This window comes from Zonotrichia albicollis, chromosome 8 (genome assembly GCF_047830755.1).
Source record: "Zonotrichia albicollis isolate bZonAlb1 chromosome 8, bZonAlb1.hap1, whole genome shotgun sequence".
In the NCBI taxonomy this organism is placed as follows: Eukaryota; Metazoa; Chordata; class Aves; order Passeriformes; family Passerellidae; genus Zonotrichia; species Zonotrichia albicollis.
The window spans coordinates 6,410,567-6,437,965 of NC_133826.1; the positions used below are offsets into that span (position 1 = coordinate 6,410,567).

Below are 27,399 nucleotides of genomic sequence, written 5' to 3' on the forward strand. Positions count from 1 at the left end.
AAGTAGCTACATGGCAGTCTGGAGAAAAGAGTCGGGAATTCTACCTTGCCTGATATTGCATACATGGGAAGCCTCATACTTTTTGCAGAAATCCTGCAGAATTTATTTCAAATAACGAACCATCACAGGTGACCGATACACAATATGTATATTAATTCAGAGATGTATCTCATAATCATCTGTTTGCTGTGAAGGAATACAGAGAAAGCTTTTTGCCTTAAATGGCCTGCAGCTGGTTTCAGTACCAGCAGTGAGTCAGGAGTAATTGTTATTTGTATTAACTTGTAAGGGGAATGGCAGAATGAGAGACCCTGATTTGTCAGGGCACGGGAAATAAACCGGCTTGCACTGAAGGCAAACTCGAAATTTGTGATGTGGGGTTGAAGAGAGCCTTGTGTTTGCCTGGCAGGAGAGTTGTGGGTGTGAAAGGAAAAAGGTGACAGCTCCTCAGGAGCGGCTCTCTGTGGTTGTACAAACCAGCACCGAGCGGGCTGCGCTCAGCAAAAGCCACAGGGAAACCCTGGATTGGGAGAAGGTCTTGGCTTCCATCTGGTGGAGAACGAAAGCGCTGGAGCGTCAGGTGGGCGCCCGGCCGAGTTACCCGGGCCGAGTTAAGCCAGGCTGAGTGATCGCCCCTGTACCTCAGGGTCGGCCTCTTGCCTTCAGCTCCTCCTCCGCAGCCAAGGCCGCCGTTTGCCGGGCGCTGCGGGGAGCGGAGCGGGACGGGAGCGGTGCAGAGGCTGCGATAAGCGCAGGGTCCCGGCGGCGCCGGCGGGAAGCGCCAGAGCCGAGAGGCAGAGCAGCGCTCGCGCTGCCGCCCCATGGGCACTGTAGCGAGATGGAGGAAAGGATGTCCAGGAACCGCAGAGCGCAGGGAGCTGCCGGAGGGGCAGGCAGAGGTCGAGGAGCGGTTTCTGTCGGGCAGCCATGGATGCGGCCTTTGCGCTGCTCGGGACAAGCCGCGTTCCGCCTTCCCGGGAACAGCGGCACACATAACCCGCCATGCCGCCGGCAGCCGGCCCGAGAACTGATTGGTCCCTGCAGGCTTGAGCGACAGCCAGCCTCACCAATCGGTGAAGGAGCTAAAGGCAGGACGCTGACTTCCGCCAGCTGGCTGTTGGACTATTCCAAGGCGAGAGCAGGGGAGCACAGCTCAGGCGGCTGGCGGGCATGCTCATTGAAACGTGGCGACGCATAGAGCAGTCCCCGAAATCTGTGTCCGCTCCTCCGCCTTTTTCTCACCCCTCTGATTTCTCTGCCCGCTCCGCCCGATTCTTGAAAGCAGCCAGACCCAGCCCTTCACTCTCCCACCCATGGTTTCCCCCACCCGCTCACGCCGGCAGCCTTGCCTCCACCAATGGGAGCGCTGCGCAGCTATGCGCATGCGCATTCTCGCGGCCGCCCTCGCTCGGAGCGGGCGGGCGGCGGCGGCCGGGGGTCCCCGCGGGCGGGCCGTGGCCGGGGGCTGGCGGCGGGGACGGGCCGTTGTCCGGCCGCTGTGGAGCGGCGGCACCGCTGCCATGCCCGGCAGGAACAAGGCGACGTGCGGCTACGGCAGCCCGGAGCTTGCGGTGGGGCAGCAGGCCGCGGAGGGGGGCCGCGACGCCGGGGGCCGCTCGCCTCACGGGGACGAGGAGGAAGAGCGCGGGGGGGCCGGTCCCGAACACAACCTCGGTGACCCCGACATCGTCAAGTCCCCCAGCGACCCCAAGCAGTACCGGTGAGGGCGGGTGCGGCGGGACGAGCTGGCCCCGGGGCAGCCCAGCCGGGCGTGGGGTGGGCCGGGGACCCGGGGGTGGAAGCCGGGCTGGTCCCGGAGCACTGGGGCTGGCTGTGGGGAAAGGAGGCCGGCGGTCCCCAGGGTGGGATCGGCCCTTGTGCCAGACTGCTCGCTGTTGGGCGTTCTCCAGGCACAGCAATGCCCAATTCAGTTCGCAGCCCTTGGCCCGGCAGCTCCTCTCCGAAAGCCGTCAGTGCAAAGTGAGTTTAAGTATATTAAGTATTTCAGAGCAGATCCCAACTTACGAACTGCTGCTCTTCGTGTTTTAGATGAGCTTCTAAGTTTTAACGCAAATGTATGTGTGAGTTGAGGCAATGTGCTTTTAGGCTGCCATTTTGTTTGTGTTTTCATTTCACTATTTCTGAGTAATACCCAAAAAGTGATGAAAAAGATCAACTTCCCTGAGCACAGCCCACACAGCATCTGTGGCCCCAGACCCAGTGAGAGACTCGGATGAGAACTCCAGCAGAGGTTGAGCTTGTTGGATGCTTTAAACAGTCTGTTCTTGAAAGGACACTGTTATAACTTCTTCCTGTAAGGCAGGAGATTATTCAGCCCTTGTTTGAGCTGCTTTAAAAATTTTATCTTTACTTTTCATGATGTCTAATCTGTGCAGCCAGTGGAGAATGTGCTGCCTGAGCCTGGGGCTGAAGTTTGGATTTGCAGTGAGATTCCCTGCTGGCTGCCTGAGGAGGGCTGTGCCCATTGGCTCAGGGAGAAACTTGCTCCCTCCCTCCTTGCCCTGCTTCCCTGCTGCTTCCTCTGGATCTCTGCCTGCCTCTCCTGATGCCATTCTTAGTCATGCTGCTTTGTGGCAGGCTTGTCTTCATGCAAAGCTCACAGTGCTGATGTAAGAAACTCCTGCCTTTGCTGTCTGAAGCAGCACTCTGGTGGATGAAACTTTGGAAATCCATTGAAGGCTGTCACTATGTAATTTGAGGCTCAGGAACATCCTTTGCATGTGAGAATTGGAGAGAGTGTTTGTTTATAGCATAAATTGTTTATAGCATAAATGTCTTATTTTGCTTTCTCAAATAACATTCACAAAACCAAAGCAGCTCTGACATAGATATCAGGATGTATTTTCAGAAGTGGGCTTGTTGGGACAAAATATTTGTCCTGATAAAAGTTTGCTCATTAGAGCTGTAACTGTGTGGTTATATTTACCAAAAGTGTGTGTTTTATTTACATTCATCCATATATGGAATTTCATGGTCCTGTATTTATCATCATTTGTGAAATTATAGCATTTCTATCAGGGTTTACCATGCACTGTGTTTCAATACTAACTTCTAAACAATTGTCAAAGAAAAGCTTTGTGTGAGAACAATCCTGTTTAAACTTATTCAGGAGATGTAAGCAGTATTTTATAATTTGGCCTCACTTGCATCAATGCTGTATAGTCCTTCAAAAATACAATTGAACTGTGCTTGCTTCTGTTTCTACCTTATGCCATTGCATTTTTGGCACTGTATTTTGTATACTAGTGGATATTAGTTACATTTGTCCTTTTCCATTGGACTGAAACATGGAAAAAGTAAAGAACACCTGTGTCAGTGGTGCCCATGCTCTGGATAACCCAAGCTGTTTCAGTCCTGCTGGAGTGAAATCCGAGAGCCTCCAGCAGCACCAGCCTTGTCCTGGGTGCAGCACCCACGAGCCTCCAGATGAGCAATGTAAAATTAGTATAATCTGCTCCATTAGCCTAATGGGGCTCTGTGCAGAGGATCAGCAGGAGCTGCTGGGTACACCTGGCTGAGCAGCTTTATGGCACATTGTTCTGTGGGAACAACAGCCCTGCTCTGTCCTCTGCCCCCACCAGGGCTGGGCTTCTCCAGGAGCTGTGCAAACCTGCAGGGCAGAGGTTGTGTGTGGAGAAGGAAGTGCTGGAAGGGCTGGCAGGGCTTTGGCTCTCAGCTGCCCACGTGGGCAGTTTGTGTTTTGGGACATTCAGGAGAGCTGCAGCAGTGCAGGATGGGAACCATACCACTGGTGGGAATGGTTCTCCAATGTGCTTTCAGAATGCAGGAGGACTCACTTTGTTCACAGACATTCCAGCACTCTCTGTGCCTCCTGCAGTTCAGCAGAGCATCCCTGCAAGTTGCACAGTGTGTGCTGCAGTTTGAATGAGTCAAAAGGCACTTTGCTTTTGGGTAGAGCAGATTTGTCCTGCTCAGCAGTCTTGCAGCAGGAAACTGGGTGTGTGCAGGATCACAGAACCCTGGCCCAGAGTAAACTCTGTCCCCTCCCCTTGGCTCATGAGTCATAACCTTAACACAGCCATCACACTTTTGTTATTAGCTTTTTTCATAGACTTGATAGTCCAGGAGCTGTGTCCACATGGCAAGGCTCTGACCTGGTACAAACTGGGGAGTTGGAGCAGATGACCTCTAAAGGCCCCTTCCAACAAAGACTGTTCTGTGATTCTGTGCTCTGCAACTCAGATCTTTCTGGGAGCGTGGGATGTGACCATGGGATTATTTTATTCTAGCTTGCTTTTTTTGTGTGTGTGTTTCTGCTGGATCAGATACCACAGGTCTCTAACACTGGTTCATAGGGTGCATGAAGTATTTTCTGGACCAGCATTCCTTCCTTTCTGCTGCTGGTGCAAGCTCCTGGCAGGGATGCTCTGGCTGAATTGCTAAGTTGTGACTCTGCTCCAGATTTGATGGTAAATGAATATTGATAAGGGCTCTGTAGTGCAGAGCATTGGTGCTTGCAGTCCTCAGAGTGAAAAGTTGGAGAAGGGTGCTGCACAGAGGGCTTGTGGGGTTTTATTTTTATGTATACACACATGTTTAAAAACTTCTCTGCATGTATAAACACACACAGAGAGAACTGTTTATTGCTTCTTGGTAGCAGCCCAGCTGTTACATGGCTTGTGAGGGTGAGAGAGACGAGAATCTTGCTTCATGATCAGAAGGCTGGATTTATTGATTTATGATATATATTACATTATTACTATATTAAAAGGAATAGAGAGAAAAGTTCAGAAGCTGCTAAGCTAAGAATAGCATAGGAACCTAAAAACAAGAGAGCTCTCTGTGAATCTGTCCCCGAGCTTGGTCCTGTGATTGGCCCTTAATTGTAAACATGGAACATTAACCAATCACAGGTGCACCTATTGCATTCCACAGCAGCAGATAATTATTGTTTACATTAATTCTTGTTTACATTCTCTTTCTGAGGCCTCAGCTTCCCAGAAGAGGAAAAATCCCAAAGAGAGGATTTTTATGAAAGAATGTCTGTGACACCCAGCCAGTTCCCTGTGCCTGGTTCTGTGGGCCTGCAGAGGAGCTCTCTCCTTTCCAACACTTGCCTGCTACAGCTGCAGACATCAGTTATTAGAAACCATTGATGAAAACAAATCAAATCAAATGCTCTGGGGCCTACCCAGAAGCAAAGACTAAGATCTTCCTTCTGTCACATCATCCCTGTTTCCAAGAGCCTGACAGGCCTAAAAGAGGGTTGAAGTTCAGGTTTGCCTGTCCTGAGTGCATGAAGTGAGTGCTAATAGCTTAAATGTTTCACAAAGAGAAGAATGAAAGCCAAAATCAGTGAGCTTGACCTTATGGCTTCTGCTACTGCCCTAACTGCTTCTTATTCCTAGAGCTGTTGAATAGCAGAAGAATGTTTTACTTTCCTGCTATAAAATTACTCAGTCTTGGCTACCATTCAGATTTTCATTAGGAAATCACTCTCTAAGTATTACATGAAATAATGAAATTTTTACAATTCTAAAAATTCAGACTTAGAAAATGAACGTATTCATTGCACAAAATTATTCTTTCAGGTATATCAAACTGCAGAATGGCTTATGTGCACTTTTGATTTCGGATTTGAATTACTTGGATGGTGCCCCAACATCTTCAGAGGAGGAGGAGGAGGATAATGATGATGATGATGATGATTCTGAAGAGGGCAGTGATGAATATGATGACTCTGGAGCTGAGATTGAAGATGGCAAAGAAGATGATGATGAGTGTGATGAGGAGGATGAGAGTGAGGACAGTGATGGAGATAATGAGGATTTCGATGATTCTGACGACAGTGAATTAGAAGAGCTGGCTGAAAAGGAAGAGACAAGAAAGAGAGGCTGTTCAGAAAAGCAGGTATGTACTTAAAGCTGGAGGGTGCAAAAATATCTAGTGAACTTTCTTCAGGTCTGAAACTGTGTGATTAGGTGTTCTTTTTATTGTGCCTGTCCCAATTGATTCATCTTGTACTTCTGTCATTTTCCTGAAGCAGCTTTTACTGAGAATGTTGTATTTTCTCTAGTCTGCAGCAGCCCTCTGTGTTGCTGTTGGCAGCTTCTCTGATCCTGAAGATCTGCCTGGATTAGCACACTTCCTGGAACATAGTATGTATCTGCTCCTGTTTGTCTCCTCCAGCTTCAGTGCAAAATGGGTGCTGTGTAGCTCTGCATTTCTGAAGTATTTAGTCTCAATTCCTAATTTGGCTGTTTGAGAATTTATTTTCATGAGCTTCTGATTTTATATAAATACTGACTTAGTAAGGAGTTGTTAATATGGGAGAAGGTGTGTCCTACACTTTGCCAAGCTGTGCTTTAGCTTGTATCAACTTCATTTGTTAGCCATTAAATAGAGGGGAATTGTGTTATCTGTGGCTCTATAGACCAGGTTGGAGCTACAGACCTTTGTCTCCTGGTGAAGGGTGATGAATTAATAGTGTGGACACAGAAACCACGTGAAGTTTCTGACCAGGTGTGTTTCAAAATGCTGTTCATGCCTGCCTGGGAGGGCACTGTCAGAGGCAAACTGCAGCAGGGACTGGGCACATCAGCCAGGCTGCTGGTGTTCAGTCATTGCCTCAATTTCCTCTGCCTGTGGGCTGTGGGTCACTCACAGAGGGGTTAATCCTCACAGCTGCAGTCAGGATGAACAGATTGATGCCATTTTGGCCCTGCTGGGGATTTTTTGTTGCAGTGGTTTTTATGGGCAGTTTGAAGTACCCGGATGAGAACGGCTTCGATGCGTTCCTGAAGAAGCACGGGGGTGGTGACAACGCCTCGACGGACTGTGAGAGGACAGTGTTCCAGTTTGATGTGCAGAGGAAGTACTTCAAAGAGGCCCTGGATAGGTAACTTTGTATGAATGGTGACTAGGTGTTAATTAAGGTCTGGATGTGCCTCAGGAGCCTGGGTGTGTTTGTCCAGTTTTTCATTTTGGGATGATCAAAGCTGTTGCTGAACTTCCATAGCTGCCTGCACTACAGCAGTGATGCTGAATTAGGAAAGTGCTGTTTCCCTTTGGATATGTTGCTGCTTTTTTTGCTGTGGGATTATGTAGGACCCATGTTTAAATCTTAACACATGCAGCTCTTTGATTGTTTTGGCACTCTTAAACTGGTAGTATTGATGACAGGAGAAATGTTATGCAACGTGACAACTGATCAGAGGGGAAGTGCTCCCAGAATCCCAGGGACTCATCCTTTGAAATGTCTGTTCTGGCAGAGTTACTGTTTCTTCTAAATTGTTAGTTTGTTTCAGGAGCCTTCAAAGTCGTGGTACAAAGTTGTCTCAGAGGGAGGCCTTTAACCCCGTGCAGGTTATTCACTGCTGAATGTCTCTTTTGCCAGAAAGTGCTTAACTTGCTCTTTTGTGCTTTGGGAACAACAGAGCTCCACTGGTTGGCATGGTTTCCTTTAGTGAGAGGAATTTCTCATTCATAGGGGTGTAGCTGAATATTCTTGATGCCATAAAATATCTCAGGAGGAGAATAGGCTCCACTGCAAATTTACTGTGACACAAGAGCCAGTGTTTGCATGTTTTTTCAAGTATAACCTAAATTTTATTTTTCTAGGCCAATTTCAGCTTCCATTTGCAGATTAATTCAGCTTTTTAAGATGTTTGGAAGTGCAAAAGAATCAAAAAAATATGATTGCAATCTGTCACAACAGCTTGCTTAGTGCAGAGGGAAACAGAAGTTGGGAGTTCTGTAGGACAGCTTCTCATACAAAGGAGATAAATGAGTGCTGAGGATGAATTCTGCTCATTCAAGCACTTGTGGATCTGAAGAAATGGAAAGACACCACCTTTCAGTTGTCTTCAGTGTAATGGGTCTTCTGGCCATAGAACTCCATCACAGATATATTACTTTTAACCTTTTATTGCTCCTAACCTTTTGCTTCAGCCAGTTCAGTTTTTCATTAAAAAATCCTCAGCAAATAAACCAGAACTATGAGATTCTCTGGCAGCCTTCTGCAGAGTCTCCATGCACTGCAGATCTCTCCCTTTCCAGTGCTCTGCTCTCTGAGGATACAGAAGAAATTTATTTGGATGACAACACTGACTTTTATGGTAGATAATAAAATTGTAATGGCTATAGAAACTTGTGTTTCATGGAGTTAGGAAGAAACTTGCCCTGTGGTCATGTTGTTCCTGAGGAACAGCTGGGATTTTCTCTGAAGCACCTGATACTGGTCCCTGTTCTCTCCAGATCCCAGATTAGGTGGATCACTTGTGTGGCTCATTTTCAGGATGTAATGCAGATAGTCCTGCACCCATATCCTGCTGCATCCAACCACTGCAGTCCCACTCTGGAGCTGGCAAGTTCTGCCCTTTGCTTTCTGGTGGCTTTTGTCTTTCTTTTAGACATCATAGTCAAGAATGACATAGATCCTAATAAGTCAGGCAACTTTGTAAACCAAAATAGATGGTGGATTTAATTACTGGTGTTTTGGCCTAGTTTAATAGACACTGAAGAAAAGTAAATTAATTTTTCTGTTCCATAGGTGGGCACAATTCTTTATTCACCCATTAATGATCAGGGATGCCATAGATCGAGAAGTGGAGGCTGTGGACAGTGGTAAGTAGAGAATCTTTTCCTGTGTGTTTAGCCCATCTTCTTAAAACAAAACCTACTTTGTAATATTGTTTATTGGTTTCTGTGTTGGATCCCCTTCTAAGCACTTCAGTCAACTTCACATAATTTTCCAGAGAGATGAAACTGTTGAATTGAAGCTTTGTGGCTGGCAGATATCAGTGGCTTTTAGAGGAAGAAAGACTGGGTGTGGTGCCAGCACTGTGAGAGTTTACCCTCACATTTTCACTAATTGGAAATTAATAATCTGAAGTGGTTTGGCAGAAACTGGCAGGTCACATGAGCATGTGGATGCCCTGCAGTGAACAAAATGATTTTAGCTCCAGCACAGCCCTAGAGCTCTCTCCAGCCCTGTGCAGAGTTCATACAATAAGTTGAGGTGATTTTACTTTTCTCCTTATTCTAACACCTGAATAACTAAAAAGTCACTTCCCAGAAGGAAATTAAACCAGGCACAGAAGCAAGTGGAGTGTTGATTTTCTTATATGTGAGGGATACTCCCAGACTGCCTCTAAAATGTCACTGTTTTAGGAAAAAAAAAACCAGATATCCCAACTAGGTCAAATATTTATTCCAAGTAATTTTCTTTATCTGTCTTCTGCAAGGAGAAGTGGGTGATTTGATCTTTGAATTTAGATAAAAGTCAGTGTAAAGAAGGAGCTGCCTTTGAGTTGAGGTGTGGTTCTTCAGCAGCTGCAGCCATTTTACACCTTGGTGGTGCAGAGCCAGTCCTTGCCTTGCAGGGCCACCGTGGTGCTGTGCTGCCCAGGAAATGGTGTCAGCTGGCTGGGCTGGCTGCAGGAGAGCCCAGCCACAGGAGTTAGTTTACAGCTCTGCTCTACATGGTTGTTATTGCCAGCAAAACAGGAATGGGAAAATGCAGTTCAGGAGGGTGAATTGATTTTGGCAGAGCCACATTTTTAGATTAGGGTAAAGTGGTTGTAAAACTGCATTTTTAGAAACTTATCTTGTTCACCTTTCAATTCCTTATGTCATTGTTAGGCTAGGGGTTGTTCTGTGTGACATATGGTAGAAACAGATTTTTAATTGTTCTCTGGCTCTTACTGCAGGGCCTGGTCCTGCATAATATTGATTAATTTTGTCCCCATTGAACTTAACATAATCAGAGCATTCAGGCAGGATTTTTCATGCTTTTCCTTCTTGACACTTCCTTTACTTCTAACACCTTCTTTACTTCTCAGCTACATTTTTCCTCTTGTGTTCATTACTACTTTCTTATTTCACTACTGCATTCATATATTAAAAGAAATTTCAGACTTCATCTATGTGGTATGTCTCCTTTTCAGTTTGGCTGGGATTTGTGCTTTGTTTTGTGGGAACATGATGTCAAACTTTGATGCATGCCACTGCAAATTCTTATAATTAACAGAGTATCAGCTTGCAAGGCCCTCTGATGCAAACAGAAAAGAAATGTTATTTGGGAGTCTTGCCAGGCCTGGACATCCTATGAAGAAATTCTTTTGGGGTAAGTCCTGTATTTCTGTTACAGATACTTAAACTTGTAACCACTTAGAAGTTTGAGTGGTTAGATGCACTAACATGAACTGTCATATCACAGCAACATTAAACTTGTTCAGAAGAGTTCAAGCAATTATCCATTTTACAGGAAAATGGTCGGGAATAAAAGCAGCTGTCTCCTTTTTAAGATACTTTTCTTTCTGCTTTTTGCTGTTTAATAGCTGGGTGCCCAAGGTGTATAATTATGGAACTTTCTCTTAACACAAAGGTGCTGCTCTCTGAGTCAGCTCCATGTTGCTTAAGCTTGGTTTTTTTTGCTGTTAGAATTTCCTGGAAAAATAAATTATTTCTGGTTGTCTGTCAAGGGAGGCTTTTCAAAGTAGATAATTCACTGTTGAACTTCTGGGAGTCAGACCTTCACAGCCATGTGAAGGAAGCAAAATAGAAATTTGTCCTTGGACAGTCCAGTCCTCTCTCCCACACCCTGTGGTGCTGCTGGGTGTGTAAATAGCAGTGTGATTGATGGGTATTAGAGTTACCAGCTTTGAAGTGTAGCTTGTTTTTATAAATTTCATTGGTGACATACACTGAATTTCATATTTCCTCCTCTTTTTCCCTCTGCTGTTGTGGAAGTTCCATTGGTGAGGGAATGGCTGGCAATGCACAGTGAGAGATGGGATAATGCAGGAGGACTCTGGCCTTCCTGATATAAAAATATCAGCTGTGCTTTGGAGAAGAACCAGAAATCAGAAAATAGCCAGTTTCACCTAACACTCCTTTCACTCCAGTTTTCTGTTAGGTATTTTTAATGTGCTTTACCATGACTAGAGCTAGGGAGGGAAGTGAACTCTCACTAGGTGTGTTGTTGCTGTGTGGATGAGTGACCTGGCTGCCCTGTGGTGTTTGCAGGGAATGCTGACACCCTCAAGCACGAGCCCAAACTGAACAACATCGACACCTACACCAGGCTGAGGGAATTCTGGCAGCGCCATTACTCTGCTCACTACATGACCCTGGTTGTCCAGTCCAAAGGTAACATCAGTTCTCCTTAAAGCAGCCTCATTGCTGCCCTGGGGGCTTTTGGAGCCAGTCTGGTGGTTTGTCCAGTCCTGCAGAGGGTATTTATATGTAGATTTTAGCCTGGTTTCCAAATGAAACAAGATCTGAGCAATTGTGCTGTGTTATTGTCACCCTGCTGCTTCTTGAGAAACCTTTTGAATGGATTCCATGTTAACACAGAAGGGAAAATCTCAAGGATGACATTTCAGAAATAATCCTGTAGCAATGAAGAGTCAAACCACTTAAATGAATTAATGCTGCTGATTTCTCTGCCATCAACAGTGGAGCTCCCCAGTAAGTGATGGGGGCACTCCCAATCAAATTGTCTTGTTTGTCTAGGAGGAGTAGAAGTTCTATTTTTTCCCCCATAGCTTGAAAAATTCTATAAAAATGGATTAGAATTTTATTTCAGTAGAGAACTGCAGACCTATGTGTTGTTTCTGCTGAGAACAGAAGAAACACATTTCTCAGAAGTTATTTTAGTTAGGTTTGTGTTTAGGGAGGAGTTTTATTGAATGCTAAAACTGATTATAATTCCCATCTCTAACATGGAGATGATAATAATAGAGGCATTCTTTCTTTTCTTCTCCTTTGCTTTTAATTTTGGTCTAGACAGTAAGGGTGCTGAATGCCTCTTGAATAGTCATTTAGCCAGTGATGGATTGTTGTATTTTCTGTGTGTTTGAGAAGAAAATGGTGGTAGCTGATAACCAGCCAGGTCAGTTTTGTATTTCCTTCTCTGTTGGGACAAACCCAGCAGCAAATCCTCCTCCTACCCCATCCAGACTTTTTTCCTGCTGTTGTTTACTTATACAACATCACTTCTGGAGTTCAGAATGGTTGTTTAAACAAGCAAAGTTTTTATTTGAAAAAACCTTTCTGGTTTGTGACTTGTTTCCCTCAGAAAAGAGGGTGGGGAGAAGGAATCCTTAGAACTGCAGGACTGAGTTTGAGAGGGAAAATACCTGTGTATAATCTGGAGAGTCATGGAAAGAGTTGCAAGTCCTGGTGATTTTGTAGATCCCTAAGACAGTAATTCCTTCTGCAGTCACTCCAGATGTTGCTGAACTTGAAATCCCAGTTGTGTCAGCCTGGGATTTGAGCCTTTACACAAACCCAGAGCTGTGGCCACAGATGCAGCTCAGCAAATGTTCAGAATTGGTTCAAACCAACAGCTTTGAAGTTTAGAATTTAGAACTTTGCAGTTTTCAAATACACTGACTTGCAGCCTCTTTGAAATAACTGAACTGGTGAGATAAGGTAACTTGTCTTAGATCTTGAGGAAATTGCATTTCTGTCTTTCTTCTCTCTTTTATAGAAACACTGGATACATTGGAAAAGTGGGTGACAGAAATCTTCTCTGAGATCCCAAATAAGTAAGATTCATTTGATGCATAAAGATATTGCAGATGATAAAATTATCTCTTCTTAAAATGACATTTTTTAAAAATCCCTTACTGGAGAAACAAAGGAAATTACCATTTGTTAATTAACATTCTTATCTGGGGGAAAAAAAAGGGCAACTTTTTAAATTAAAGACCACTGTTAATTGTTCCAGGAAGACTTTGTTTCTTCTTAATTATTTAGGCTGTGAGCTGTGTGGTGCTAACTTGGAGCAGTGTTTGCTCAATATGTGCTGATGCCTTGACTTTAAGATAAGTCATTCAAACTTAGATTATCATTTCACATTGCTTATCTTTGCTTTATGTCAAAAATAATTGGAAGCAAAATTAATTAACATCATATCTGGAATTTAAGTGTCATCCTTGTGTGGCAGTAGGTTAGAAATAAATCTTTTTTTTAAAGGTTGATCCAATATGCCCTCTAAAAAGGGGGTTCTGCAAAAGCTTTGCTAACTTGGGAAGCATTTTTTTTCCTTTTGTTTCTGTGGTTTTTGGCAATGCTCTTGTGAGAGCCTGATGCCATTCAGAGACACATTTGTCTGTCCTGGCCACTCCCTCCTCATCCCTCCTGCCCCCCAGGCCAATCCATCAGCATTCCCTGGGAGCAGGGTGAACTCAGGATGTTGTTTGCTGTTCTTGCCTGTACAGAATCAGGTTTGGTGCTGTTGTACAGCAGGAAGGGGAGGTGCTGGGTGGTACCCACCCCTCTGGGTTAATTGCTCAGTTCTAACTGTGGGCAGGGAGCCTCCCAGGGAACCTCCCTGGGAATGGGGGATGCTGGGCTGCACCCTTAAAAAAGGGAAAAAGGCCCTGTCCAGGCTCTCTGATGCCTTTGAGTATCTCAGTGCACCCCTGCCAGTAACATCACACTTCCATTTTGCTGTTTAGTGGTTTACCCAAGCCCAGCTTTGGCCATCTGACCCAGCCTTTTGACACACCAGAGTTTCACAAGCTTTACAGAGGTAAGTGAAACGGATTTCAATGTTTTGAATACCTGCATGCTGAAAGAAATTTTCTTTGGGTGATCCAGATATTTTGTAGAGTAATTCTGTGTGGTTTAAAATAGCTTTTACCTATTCTTTCTTGTGAGGGGTCTGTCTGCCTTAATGCTTTGTAGCATTATATGTTAAAAGCTCTGATTTAATTGTCATTATGAATTTGGATCATGCAACATCTCCCAGTATCTGTCAGTTTTACTGCCAGTCTGTGCTGATGCACAGCAATTAATGTGATTGCATTAATATGCACTAAATCAGATCTTATCTTTTCCATGGAGTAATGGTTGTGGGGTCTTCAACTTCTCTATTTCTTGACAGAGCTGTGCAAAGGCCCTTTTTTTTAAAATAAAGGATTTAAACTACATAGTTTTTATTCTTTTTTTCAACCAGGCAAGGTGGAGTATTTTTGATTCCAAAAACATATTGTCATCCTGTTAGGCTTTGTTCAAAGGGCCTCTGATCCCTTCAGTTTTGCAGTGAATTGCTGGTCCATGGGATGGTTTTAGTGTTTGTAGGTTTTCTATTGTTATTTTCAGTGGGGAGTTCTGGTTCTATAATAAAATAATACATTTTATTATGTAAAATTTCCTATCTCTGTCTTGTCATGTATATTTATAATTAATCAATTGATTTGTGTCCAGTTGTTCCAATCAGGAAAGTTCATTCATTGACCATCACTTGGGCACTTCCCCCACAAGAACAGTATTACAGGTACACTGTGCTGCATTTTACTTCTACCTTGTTTATGCTGTGAATAATTTATTGACTTTCACAACAAACCAAAGAATCTCATTTACTTGTCTAACTGATTACTTTGGTTCAGCTAGCCCCCTAGCTGAATTCATTTAAAAATGAATTCAACTGCTGCAAATACAGTTCCTTTCCTCACTGACTCAGATCAGTCATTATGTTCTGAACTCCCACACTTTCAGCTTATTATCTTAATTCTGCCTGAAAATGCAAAACTTGCCCTGAAAGAAGAGACAGTGCATATTTTAGTCATTAGCCCAGTGATTTGAATTCTTTCTGTGAAATGTGTTAGCTCCTGGCATCTAATCTCCTCCAAACTTTCTCTTAGGGTGAAGCCTCTTCATTATATTTCCTGGCTGGTGGGACATGAAGGCAAAGGCAGTGTTCTTTCTTTCCTTAGGAAAAAGTAAGTGGTTTTTAAGCATGGTTATTAAATGCTTTGATCTCATTCAAATATAGATAAACTCTATTTTGTGTATTTATATTTTCTCTAGATGTAAAAGCAGGCCAAGCCTGTCTTTTTTATCAGTGTTTTGTAGTGGTATTCTGTGAGGTGATGATAAACCCAAGGAAGAAATAAATGGGATTTTTGTCTGTGAGTCATGGATCAGCAGTATCTCTGACTGATCTTTGAGATCTCCAAAAGGTTACTTAGCTTTTTCACTGTTTTTCTTTAATTCTGTGTCCTGAGGTCACATCCTTAAACTGGAAAAGCTTTTTGTAAACTATAAATGGATTAAAAGCCTCTGAAATAGCTAGAAGCAGTATATCACAGGGAATCTCTAAGCTCAAACAAAGTTGAAAAGATTAATTAACAAATACCTTTCACTCCTCCATAGGTTTTGGGCCCTTGCATTGTATGGAGGAAATGGAGAGACAGGGTTTGAACAGAACTCCACTTACTCCATCTTCAGCATTTCTGTGACTTTGACTGATGAAGGTTACAAGCACTTCTATGAGGTGTGGTGTCCTGCAGCTTGTGTTTCCTGCTGCTCCCCTCACGGCTGCAAAGTGAATCTGCTCTTTCTGTCTGCAGGTGGCCCACGTTGTGTTCCAGTACGTGAAGATGCTGCAGAGAAGGGGGCCAGATCAAAGGCAAGTGTTTGTGCTGGTGTCCTCCCTGATGCTGTTATTTGTGGTGTTTGCCCTTTTTGTGCAGTTCCTGGAGCATAAACAGAGAGTCGCTGGTAAAACTTGTCTGTGTGGAAAACATGTCAGTTTAAAAAAGTTTAAAAAGAAATTTTCTAAATGTTTAGGCTTATTTGTTGGTGGTTTTCAGTTTCTCTTACTGTGATGTGATTCCTTCAGTTTAGGAGGCTGAACTAGTGTAGAGGTCAGGTGCAGTTTTGTGCTCATTTTAAATGAATTTGTTGAGCCAGGTCTGTGGGAGTCAGGACTGGGTGTTCTTGTGTTAGCCTTTGTGTTAATTTGGTATCAGAATTTGACTCTTTGTTAACTTTCCCTTTGGAAAATGGAAGAACTTTCTGCCAGTTCTGAGAAATGCCATTTTGGGAAGTGCATTTAATATTGGCTCCTGTGTCTTGCACCTGAATGAATCATCGATCCCCCCATTGATGCCTTTCCTAGAAGGCTCCTTTTTTAAGATTCTTGGTAAATGTTGTGGAATAATAGAGAAAATCCACTTTTATTATCTTCTTGCTCCTTTGCAGAATATGGGAAGAAATACAAAAGATTGAAGCTAATGAATTTCACTACCAGGAACAGGTATTTATCCTCTGTTCTGACATAGGTAAACCATGAAAAGTAATTACTTTTTCATTTGAAACACATTTTCAAAGTTCTATTTGAGAAGAAATACATTGTGCACTTAATGAGGCTGTATTTTGCTGAAAGGAGATGGATTCTAGGCAGAGAAATAATGAGATTTTTCCCTAACAAAATTTATTGTTGATTTTTCATTCCTTACCTTCTAGGTAGGCTCTTTCCGTTTAGATTTTCTTACTCCTACTACATTTAGCAATGTTCTGTTTCTTACTGGGTAACTTGGTTTTTTTCCCCCTCCTCACCCTGCACACCATGGCTGGGGAAAGGAGCAGAGCCAGAGCTGCTCGTGCAGCAGCTGCAGTTCCTTGCCTTGAGCTTTCCAGGTCACTTTAAATCTTGAATTGTTGCAGGGCTCTGCTTGTGTCCCCTGGAGGCAAGGAGTGCTTTCTGCTGGGTCTTTAACTTGGTAGATTCCATGCCTGTAAACTGCATAATCAAGGTTTTTTTCTACAAAGATGATGTGTCTGAAATGTCAGGATTCTCAGAGGAGACTGAACATTAGATATGGTTATGAAACATATTTAATTTAATAACTGAAATGAAATGCTGTAACAAGCACAGCATCCAACACATGCTCAACATATCTGACTAGTCAGGCTCTTCTCAGAACAGCAAATGGGTATCTTGGGTTTCTAATTATGTGACAAAATAGCTTTATTTCTTTGCTTGCAGACAGATCCAGTTGACTATGTGGAAAACCTTTGTGAGAACATGCAGTTGTTTCAGAAGGAAGATTTTCTGACAGGAGACCAGCTCTTGTTTGAATACAAGCCCGAGGTAAATGTTCTTTGAACTCTGATTATATGTTTTGATGTAAGGAAAACATGTGCATGCTGTGTAATACAGGCATTTGTAATTAAACATAATGCAGGCACAGGTTTTGTATTAATTGAAACACTTGTTGTATTCAGAAAGCAAATCTGTTTTGTAAGCTTGTTATGTCTGTTCTTCCTCCGTTCCAACTGAGAAGTCTTTGCTGGCTCAGGCAGTCAGAGCTGCCTTTGAACTGAAATATTGTCTGGAACTTGCAGATCATTGCTGATGCCCTGAACCAGCTCAGCCCTCAGAGAGCCAACCTGGTTTTGCTGTCTGCTGCCAATGAAGGCCAGTGTCACCTCAAGGAGAAGTGGTTTGGGACTCAGTACAGCATGGAAGGTAAAGCAGCAGCAGAGCTGAGAATGTCTGATTCCTGCATTAGAGGAAGTGAAAGGGTGGCAGCACAAAATACAAGTGGGGAAATGAATCCTCAGTGCTTTATTGAGCTCACCATCAGTGTCTGTGGCACCCAGAGCTGCTCTTTGTTGGCTGCCAGTGGATTCCCCCTCCTGCAGCTCCTTGGGCAGGCAGAGGTCCCAGCGAGCTGCCCTTGCTGCCATTCAGGGAGAGAGTGCAGCACAGGGTGTGGGGGGAGCTGGCTTACTGAGGCAGACTTGATTTGCTTTTTAATAGGGCTGCTTCAGTGCTGCTCCAGAGGATTTTATAGCAAGGGATTCAGAAAGAATCCTGAGGAATGGGGTGATGTTAAGAAACTGCTGTGATACTGCAGATCTTTCTGGAGATTGGGAAAAGATGTCTGGGAATAGGATGGCCTTCCCTTCCTGTTGAACTAATGCATTTCATGGTTTGTAACAGATATTGACAGCTACTGGAGTGATTTGTGGGACAGTGACTTTGAGTTAAATCCAGATTTACACCTTCCAGAGGAGAACAAATACATAGGTAAGGCACCTGGGCATGAGTGAAATGTTCCCCAGTGATTTATTTGAGAATTTGCTGTGTTTAGAAACAACCTAAACTGGTATCAACTGGTTTTTGCAAATTAAAAAAACATGAGCACTCTGTTCAGCTGGATTTTATCTACTCTTCTTTTATTTATAAGCTTAAGAACTGAGTTATTTTAAGGTATATAAAATTACAGATGATATATCCATAACAGAGCAGGCCTCAGAGTCAGTGAGAGTTAATGCAGACCTCCAGACACCTTAGAAGAGAATTTTATTTGCTTAATCCTCCTGTTTCTGAAAGCATCTAAATACCATCTGGCTTTGTTGCCAAAAGCAAAAGAAATGAAAGCCAGGACTTGTGTCCTGGATGGAATGTGATGCCACCTCTTCTGCTCTGCTTCAGCCACTGTTGTGTGGGATTGTAAAAGAGATATTCTTTGGGTGCAGGAAAGTGCTGTCACAAATAATTTAGAAAACTGGCAGGGGAAAATGTATTTTTTGATACTTTTGAAGATTTGGATGAATTTAGCCTGATTGTGTCTGTGAAACACACTAACATGTGGTTTTGGTGTGCTTTTTCTCTTTGTTAGCCACTGACTTTGCTTTGAAAGTTTCTGACTGCCCTGAGACAGAATATCCAGTGAAAACACTCAGCACACAGCAAGGCTGTCTCTGGTACAGGAAGGATGATAAATTCAAAATCCCAAAAGGTAAATAAATGCCTGAGGGCTTTCTGAATAGCAAGACCCTGTGGAATTTGTTTGAAGGCAAATAATCCGTGGTAGTGTTCACCATTTAAACTTGCTGGCAGCTCTTCCATGGCCTTTTGATATGTTTATTAGCTACAATAAAGGAGAAGCAGGTGAGCTAAGGCAACAAAGACACCCTGCTGATTCCTCAGGTTGAAAAGTGGAATCACTGACATTTATTGACTTCTGAACAGTCTGTGGGGGCAGGATTGGGCAGACAGAACATGCTGCTGAGACAGGGGCTTCAGGAGGAAGGAGCAGTGTGATTACAAGGGACATAGTGTCTTCTGCAGGAAGAGAAAAATACAGCCTGCATCAGAGACAGGGGTGTGAAAGATATTGCTGCTATCAAGCAGAATGTCACAGTTTTTAGTGTCTCTTAAACAGATGTTCTGTGAAGTTTTCTTTTTCTGTTTATAGTGGTCATGCCATGGGAGTATTCTGCAAAGCACAGCTTTGTTTCTAATATTTGGTATACTTCAAAGGGAAGATTTTTGGAATAAGGAGAAGACATTTAATGATGACTTGAAATAAGAAAATAAGTGTTATAGATGAATGACCATTTTCATTAAACTCAAATCATCACCAAAGAGCAACTTAATGGAAATATATCTGAGTTCAGAAAGTTGTCACTTTCTGTACAATGGCTCATTGAAATTTCCTTTTCCTCCCCAGGTTATGTTCGATTCCATCTGATCTCTCCATTGATACAGCAGTCTGCAGAGAAGTGAGGATTCTATTATTTATGCTTACCTTGCAGAGTAACTAAACTCCCATACCTAGTGAAAAACTGGGAAGAGACTTTCATTTTAAGCAGGAATAGAATAAGGTGTCCTTTTCTCACATCCTTCCACCTTCCTTGTGGTTTTATCTGCACTTTGGTGCTGGTTCTGCAGCAGGTCCTGCCTGTAGCCCACAGATGTTAAGGAGTTCATGGTGTGATATTCCCAGGGCAAGGCTGGGGAAAGGCAAAGTGACAGCAGCAGTGCTCAGAGAAGGAGCTGCTCAGAAAGAGCAGCCCACAGCCATGTGCTGAGCATGTCCCAGCACGTGGGAGCTGCAGGAGCAGGACAAGAGGCAGCAGCAGCTTTGGGAGCCCAGCTGGGGTCAGGCAGAGCTCTGGGGGCAGCCCTGGGCCTGCTGCCCTTGCCTTGCCTCAGGCTGCCATTGCCACCTGTACCAGTGTCACAGTGCTGTGGCATAAGCCTGCCAAGACCTGCACACATCATGTTTTGGGAAAGCCTTTTAAAATCTGTTTTCAGGAGGTGTTAGTTTTATCTTTGAATTGGAATCCAGGCAGTAACAAAAACCTGAAAGCAGGGGCTGTAGTTTCCAGGTTGTGTAGCCTGCTTTGCTCTAGCTTATTATTATTTTTTACCTTGGTAGATAAATAATCATCTCATTACTCAAGTACTGAGCATAACTGAGTCTATCTGTTCCCCAGGCCTTTACACAAAGTGAAATAATTTCATTTGCTGTGATTTTTGCATGTTTTGAGCATTGTCTTGTTAAAATGTGCATTCTTACCTTGAAGAAACCTTAAATCTTGTGAAGCTGGATTTTTTCACATTTCAAGGACATCCTGACACATTGCTGGATGTCTAGATCATTTTTAAGTAGTGTCATGTGCTTTTTGCACAGAGGGAAATCTGCATTCTCTATTTCTGGTTTTTGGGAAAATTTCTTTTTGAATCTCATTTTACAAAAATTCCATCTCTGTTGGAATTCACTTGTGTGTACCACCAAGCTCATCAGGCTTAACTTTCATGTTTAGTGCATCTTTTTTCCTTTCTTTTTAACCCCCTGCCCTTCTCTCCCTGCAGCATAGTCCTGTTTGATACATTTGTGAACATCCTTTCCCACAACCTGGGGGAACCAGCTTATGAAGCAGATGTGGCTCAGCTGGAGTACAAGCTGGTGGCTGGAGAGTATGGCCTGATCATCAGAGTGAAGGGATTCAATCACAAACTACCTGTAAGCTCTGCTGCTCTCCTCACTGCTGTAGTGCCTGCAGCTTTGCAGTGTGTGTGCTTTTCTGGAGCTGTGAGTGGTTGGATGAGGTGTTTTAAATAAGAATTGGTCTCTGGCAGGGTAATGCAGCAAATGTGCTGCTTTTTCTTGCACTTACACGTGAAAATATGGAGTTGTGTGAACTTACACAAGCTCAAATTACTGACTTCAGGCTGACTTAAATCTTAAATAACTGTATCTCCTTTAAAATTTTAACAGCTTTTCCTATAAAAAGAGCTTTGTGTCTGCCATGGCCATAAAGAGGATTGGAGCCTTTCCATCTCTAAGTTGTGCCTGTTTGCATGATGTGTGGAGAAGGGTGTCTGAAAAGGGATTTTGGTTTCAATTTGACTTTGGAGATCCAGCTTCTGAACATGCTCATTTTGGGTGCAGGTTTTCTGTGTTGGCTTGCTGAGAGGAGTGGGGGCTCCCTGTTCCCATTCCCTAAATTCCTGTAACACATGGCAGGCACAGAGAGGACACAGTGAAGAGGAGACAACCATTAACTTCCTTTGCAAGAGCTTTGCTGGAGCTTTAAGACCATGAATCACTTGTCAGATTTATTAATGGGATTGTTAACAGAAAAAACCAAATACACATGCAGCGGGGTCTGAATATTCTCTTTTTTAATCCTGAATGATGTCTCTGTTGTGATGTCATTGTGCTGGTCAGCTGTAAAAGGAAAAAATGGAATATTGAATACAGAAATGTTGGGGGTTCCAGGCTAAATTTGTTTCAATAGAATGTGGAAACTCCTATTGATTTGGGATATTGAGCTTATTCACTGTGTAAAAGCACTGCCCTTCTGGAACAGTCATTTGGGATAGAATTGTTTAGTGAAGACCATCTGACAGAATGGAGGAATTTGCTTAGTAATGCTCCATGTCTCAATAATGATAAATTTATATTATTGTACAGCATTAAATTAAACCAACAAAAACCCCAGCTGAAACTGTTCTCTTTACAGCTTCTATTTCAGCTCATCATCGATTACTTGTCTGACTTCAGCTTTACTCCAGCAGTTTTTGAAATGATAACAGAGCAGCTGAAGAAAACCTACTACAACATCCTCATTAAACCTGAGACTCTGGCCAAGTGAGTGCTGGGGAGGGCAGCAGGGGCTGAGGCTGAGCTGAGGAGCTCAGGGATGCCTGGGCTGTGCTCACAGGGCTGCTTGCAGGCTTAGGGAGCTTAGGGAGCCCCAGCTGTGTGACCACGGTCACAGGGCTCTGAGGGGGAGGGAAGAGATGAGGATCTGACTCCATGTTTCAGAAGGATGATTTATTATTTTATGATATATATTCTATTAAAATGATACTAAAAGAATAGAAGAAAGGATTTCATCAGAAGGCTGGCTAAGAATAGAAAATGAATCGTAACAAAAGCTTGTGTCTCGGACAGAGAGTCCAAGCCAGCTGTGATTGGCCATTAATTAGAAACAACCACACGAGACCAATCCCAGATGCACCTGTTGCATTCCACAGCAGATAACCATTGTTTGCATTTTGTTCCTGAGGCCTCTTGGCTTCTCAGGAGGAAAAATCCTGAAGAAAGGGTTTTTCAGAAAATGTGTGGGTGACACAGCAGCCCTGCAGCAGCGGGGCAGACATGGCCAGGGAGCCACTGTCCCACAGTGACCTGGAGGCAGCAGTGGCTGCTGGGGGAGGGCACAGCCCTGCTGAGCCCTGCCTGTGTCCCCTGGGCTGCAGGGACGTGCGGCTGCTGATCCTGGAGCACGGCCGCTGGTCCATGATCGACAAGTACCAGACGCTGATGAAGGGGCTCTCCATCGACGCCCTCTCCGCCTTCGTCACCGCCTTCAAATCCCAGCTCTTCGTGGAGGGGCTCGTGCAAGGCAACTTCACCAGCAGGGTGAGTGCAGCCCTGGCTCTGCCTGAGCTCACCCTGGCATTTACCACACTGAGCTCTGATGCTGCTCTGCTCTGGCACTCTGGAGTCCCGTCACCTCCAGCACCTCAGGAGTGCTCGCTCGTGGGGATAAGCCAATGGCAGTCCACAGTTGCCAGTTTGAACACAAGTTTCCAGCAATTTTGGATTTAAACTGATGGGAAAAAATGTACTAGATGCTTGTAATCCATTTCTCCTGTTGCCACCATGTTTTATATTGTTTGGTGTATTGATACATTTGATATGGAGAAATTCCCGCAGTGGTGCCACAGGAGGAGGCTTCCCTCAGAGCACATTTATCCTGGGAATTTGACTGCCTGCATGGTTTGGTTAAACCTCACTGAGTGCCAAACACATGGAGTGAGGATAACTGGGGCTATTTCTTTGGCTTGTGCCTTCTCCTTCTGAAGACATTGCAGTGCAAAAAGCAGCGTGGAGACTGCAGGGTGGTGCAGAGGAGGCTGGAGGGACTGGGGACAATGTGAGGAATCAGGGATGTAGGGAGCAGGACAGCTCAGCTGCTCTTTGCTTGGGGTTCACTCTCTCAAGTGCTGCCCTGGGGTCTGTGGTTGTAAACTGGGGTAATAATTCTCTTCTAACTAAAACTGATGTTTGCTTTCTTCCCTAGGAAGCAAAGGATTTCCTGAATTACGTTGTTCAGTGAGTATCTCTTGACTCTTTAATTGCTTATTATATGGAAGCTATAATCAAGATAAGATTATTTTCTGGAGGAGGGAGTTAGAGTGGGAGTGCTGAGAAGTTCCCTTCTTCCCTCTGGTGTTTGCAGGAGGTGGCTGTTGATGGTGGCAGTTTAAGCAGATGTAGTTCTGGTTTGGGGAAGGGGAAAATGATGTCAGGCCAAGTGTGTAAATGTCTGGGTGTTGCTCTGGTTTTGGCCAGGGTGTGAGCAGTGTGTAAATGTCTGGGTGTTGCTCTGGTTTTGGCCAGGGTGTGAGCAGTGTGTAAATGTCTGGGTGTTGCTCTGGGTTTGGCCAGGGTGTGAGCAGTGTGTAAATGTCCGGGTGTTGCTCTGGTTTTGGCCAGGGTGTGAGCAGGTGTTTGAAGTTGTGCTGTTTGTGCTCCCCCCAGAAAGCTCCACTTTGCCCCCCTGGCCCATCCCTGCCCTGTGCAGTTCCGGGTGGTGGATCTGCCAAACACCCACCTGCTGTGTAAGGTGAAAACTCTCAACAAGGGCGACGCCAACTCCGAGGTGACAGTCTATTACCAGGTACTGTGTGCTGGGCTGGAGCAGGCTCTGCACAGGGATCACACCCCTCATGTGAGCACAGGCCCTGTGCCCCAAGGCTCAACCCAAGTGAGATTCCCTGAAATCCAAGTGGGGGGTTCCCTGAAACCAGTACTTTCCCTTCCTGTGCTGCTGTTGGGAGCTGGGTCAGAGCTGTGGTGGCTTCCTGGTGTCCCCAGCTCTGATCTTGGGTGCTGGGCTGGGCCTCTCCCCTCAGGGAAAACCAGAACTTCCCATCTGTCCCTGCTGTGAATTGTCCCTCAGTGCCACAAGTCACCTTGGTCTGAGCAATCATGTCAAACCCACTCTAAATTCTCCATTCTCTTTCCAGTCAGGTGCCAGGAACCTGAGGGAATACACCCTGATGGAGCTGCTTGTGGTAAGTTTGTGTTTGTGTTCTCCCCTGAGCACTGCTTGGAGCTGAGCCACGAGGCTGAGGGGCCCCCAGTTGTTCTATTGCTGCCCCTGGCTGAAATGTTTGGGTGCTGCAGTGATGGACACCACAGGACTGAGCTCTCTTAGTGCAGTGGTTGTGGCTGGCCAGGGGCACTGCAGTGTCCCCCTGCTCTGTGTGGAGCCCAGAGGGGGCTGCAGGCAGGGTCACCTCTGCTGCACTTTGTGCTCTTTCAGATGCACATGGAGGAGCCTTGCTTTGACTTCCTGAGGACCAAGCAGACCCTTGGGTGAGTTCAGTGGGAGGATTTCTGCACCTGCTCCTGCACTCCTGCTTTGACTGGTCTCTGGTGGTTTACCCTGGGAGTCCTTCCTGCACAGTGGCTGATCCTCAGTTACTGTAATGGAAACAGCAACATCAGCACTTGAAAACCAAAAGCACCCATCAATACAAAGTGCAAGCCAAGTTGCTTTTGACTTCTGTGAGAATTGCATCTATTACTGGTGTGTTAACTCAGAATTATTCAGCATAAAGTTGTTCCTTGCACTTCCACACTCAGCCCCCTTCCCCAGGGCTGTTTTCACAGCAGCTCCCTCAGAGGCACCTCAGCAAACTGGAGCAGGCTTTTCACAGCTCTGGGTCTCTCACTCTGCTTGGATGAGTTTGCAGGAACCCAAATACGAACACTCCCAATTGAAAAGGATTTCCTAAAGCTGAGAAAACACTGAAAAGCAGCAATGCAGAAAATAAAGAAAATAAGACTATTGCAAATTTCGATCTCACATTTTTCTGTCTAAAGTACCAACACTATTTTAACTTGCAGCATGTCCTGTAAATGAAAAGTTAATTGTGCTTGTGTCCTTTTTTCTTTTAAGCTACCACGTGTACCCCACCTGCAGGAACACTTCTGGGATTCTTGGCTTCTCAGTCACAGTGGCAACCCAGGCAACCAAATACAAGTAAGTGCTCTGTGGGGAAAGTTCTTCACTCCTTCCAGCCCTGGCTGTGGGAGGCACCTGCTCCCAGCTGAGATTTCCCTCCTGTTTCAGGCCACAGAGGGATTTTTTAATTCAAGGGGATGTCAGAAGGGACACTGCTGCCAGTCAGAACATCCTGACTCAAAAACAGCACCTGAATAAAACAGGAGCCTCAGGTTTCTTAAAACTGCAGTGGTCCTGACTTGAGTAGTGGAAAGACTTCAAGACTAAGTAAAATATCCCCCTGCCCTTTTGGAGCTGTTCTGCCAGGAGAGTTCAAATCCTGCCTAGCTGTTCCTGTGGCTCATGTTCAGCAGGCACAGCACTGTTCTGGTTTTGTTCAAACCTGGCCCTTTGAACTACAGGCATTTGACCTGCCAGAGTTGAAGGGTTTTTTGAAAAATGTCCCACTTGTGAAAAATAACAGTGAAAGCTTAATTAGCACAGTGCTGCTGCCTCTCATTTTTACATTTGGACTCTTCCACTACTGAGGTGTTGCCATCAGTGAGGGTTTTAATGTGTCAGAAACCTCAGGATCCACCACATCACATTTTCTTTCAATCCTAGAGCTCCTAACTGTGCAGGGCTCAGGGCTGCAGCTGGGGACAGCACAGCAGGGCCCCAGCACAGCAGAGGCTCCTGGGGTGCCTGGGCACAGCTGAGAATGAGAGCACTGCACAAAGTGACCACCAGGTGTTGTCAGATGAGTTTTCAGGGAATAACAGCAGTGACCCTCTCCCTTCCTCATCATGTGGGGGCTGCTACTTTACCCCTTAATATTTTGTGGATTTTTTTGTTGTTTGGTTTTTCCTGCCTAATTAAATTATTTGTTTCTCTTTTAGTTCTGAATTGGTTGACAGGAAAATAGAGGAGTTTCTTTCTTGCTTTGAAGAGAAAATCAAGGATTTAACTGAAGAGGCATTTAACACCCAGGTAAAACATCATCTTGAAAAGCTCTTCTTTGAGCTGCACGATTCAGTTCCAGCTATCTGGTGATTCTCTGAGGTTTTCTGGATAAAGGCCTCACCTTTTAAACTCTGCCTCTTGCTCTGTTCTGCTGTTGTTCCCTAAACTTCCATTCTCTGGCCATTTGCAGTTAAGCTCCAAAAGCAAGGAGCAACCTCGTTAATGAAATTCAGCTTTTCTCTCAACTGCAGTGACTGATGTTAAATTAAGGCAGTCTGAAACCCTTTAAAGCTAATTCTCTTTTTCCCATGTAGGTAACAGCTTTGATAAAACTGAAGGAATGTGAAGACTCCCACCTTGGGGAAGAAGTGGACAGGAACTGGAATGAAGTGGTGACCCAGCAGTACCTGTTTGACAGGCTGGCACGGGAGGTGGGTGTCCTGCAGCCCTGGGACACAAAAACCACACTGCTTTTGCAGCAGTTTCAAAAGCATAAATGGGATTTATGCTACTAGTGACACACTGGCTCTAAAATTACATGTTCTTTTAAAAAGGTTCTTTTATCCAGTGGAGTAGAGGTCGCAGAGGAAATATTTTAATGTTTGAAATTACTTGAATTGCCACTGTGCTGCTAAAACCTCCTTGCTGTGGGTTTCAGATTGAAGCTCTCAAGTCTATTACACAAGCAGACCTGGCCAACTGGTTCCAACACCACAGAAGCAACCAGAGGAAAGTGCTCAGTGTACATGTGAGTGTCTGTCAGCTCCTGCTGCCACCTTCACGAAGCAGAGTGCAGTGAGAGTGTGGGAGAGGAGATCTGTGATCAAACTTCACTCTGGTTATCCACATTTTCTTCATTTTTAAGTTGTGTTCTTGTTAGAATTGCATTTCAGTATCTTAAATGAATTGTCAGGGCATAGAAACACTGAATGAGATCCCAATTTCTCTTCTGGTCCCTTTTTCCAGGTGATTGGCTATGGAAAGCACGAAGGGGACTCAGAGGTGACAGCTGTCTCAGGACAGAACTCTTCATCTGGTGAAATACCTCGTCTTGTTTTACTGCCCCCCTCCTCTTTGATGCGTGACTTTACTTCCATCAAGGACATCAAAGCCTACACATCAACTCTGAATGTTCTCCCTTACCATAAAATATTGAAATAAAACTGATACCTTGCCCTGCCCTGCCGTGTACTACAGGTGCTTTCTGCAACATCAACATGACAAACCTATTTTTATTAAACCAGAGCTGTAGTGGTAGCTGGGATGAAGAGCCCATTCAGACACTGAGGAAGCTTTCCTCAAGTTTCCAGCCAAGCTCTCATCACCTTCCCAAGCTGATTAAGAAGAGGCACAGCCCTGACTGCCTGGAGCTGTGGGCTCTGCCCCCGT

At 44.6% G+C, this 27,399-nt stretch overlaps 1 protein-coding gene across 1 annotated transcript; it reads left to right on the top strand.

Annotated features, from left to right (window-relative positions):
• Nucleotides 1–1,371: 1,371 nt before the first annotated feature.
• Nucleotides 1,372–27,190, top strand: NRDC (nardilysin convertase). Its single transcript, XM_005482255.3, has 31 exons — nt 1,372–1,720; nt 5,574–5,892; nt 6,059–6,140; nt 6,727–6,880; nt 8,534–8,607; nt 10,013–10,108; nt 11,011–11,133; nt 12,479–12,536; nt 13,452–13,525; nt 14,203–14,272; nt 14,640–14,717; nt 15,151–15,271; nt 15,348–15,406; nt 15,982–16,036; nt 16,769–16,873; nt 17,128–17,251; nt 17,729–17,815; nt 18,411–18,530; nt 19,245–19,296; nt 20,393–20,543; nt 21,547–21,674; nt 22,289–22,451; nt 23,116–23,147; nt 23,577–23,715; nt 24,065–24,112; nt 24,364–24,416; nt 25,003–25,086; nt 25,947–26,037; nt 26,325–26,441; nt 26,669–26,758; nt 26,977–27,190. Exons 1-31 carry the CDS (start codon nt 1,377–1,379, stop codon nt 27,169–27,171), a joined length of 3,486 nt encoding a protein of 1,161 aa, XP_005482312.2. The 5' UTR covers nt 1,372–1,376; the 3' UTR covers nt 27,172–27,190.
• Nucleotides 27,191–27,399: the final 209 nt, after the last annotated feature.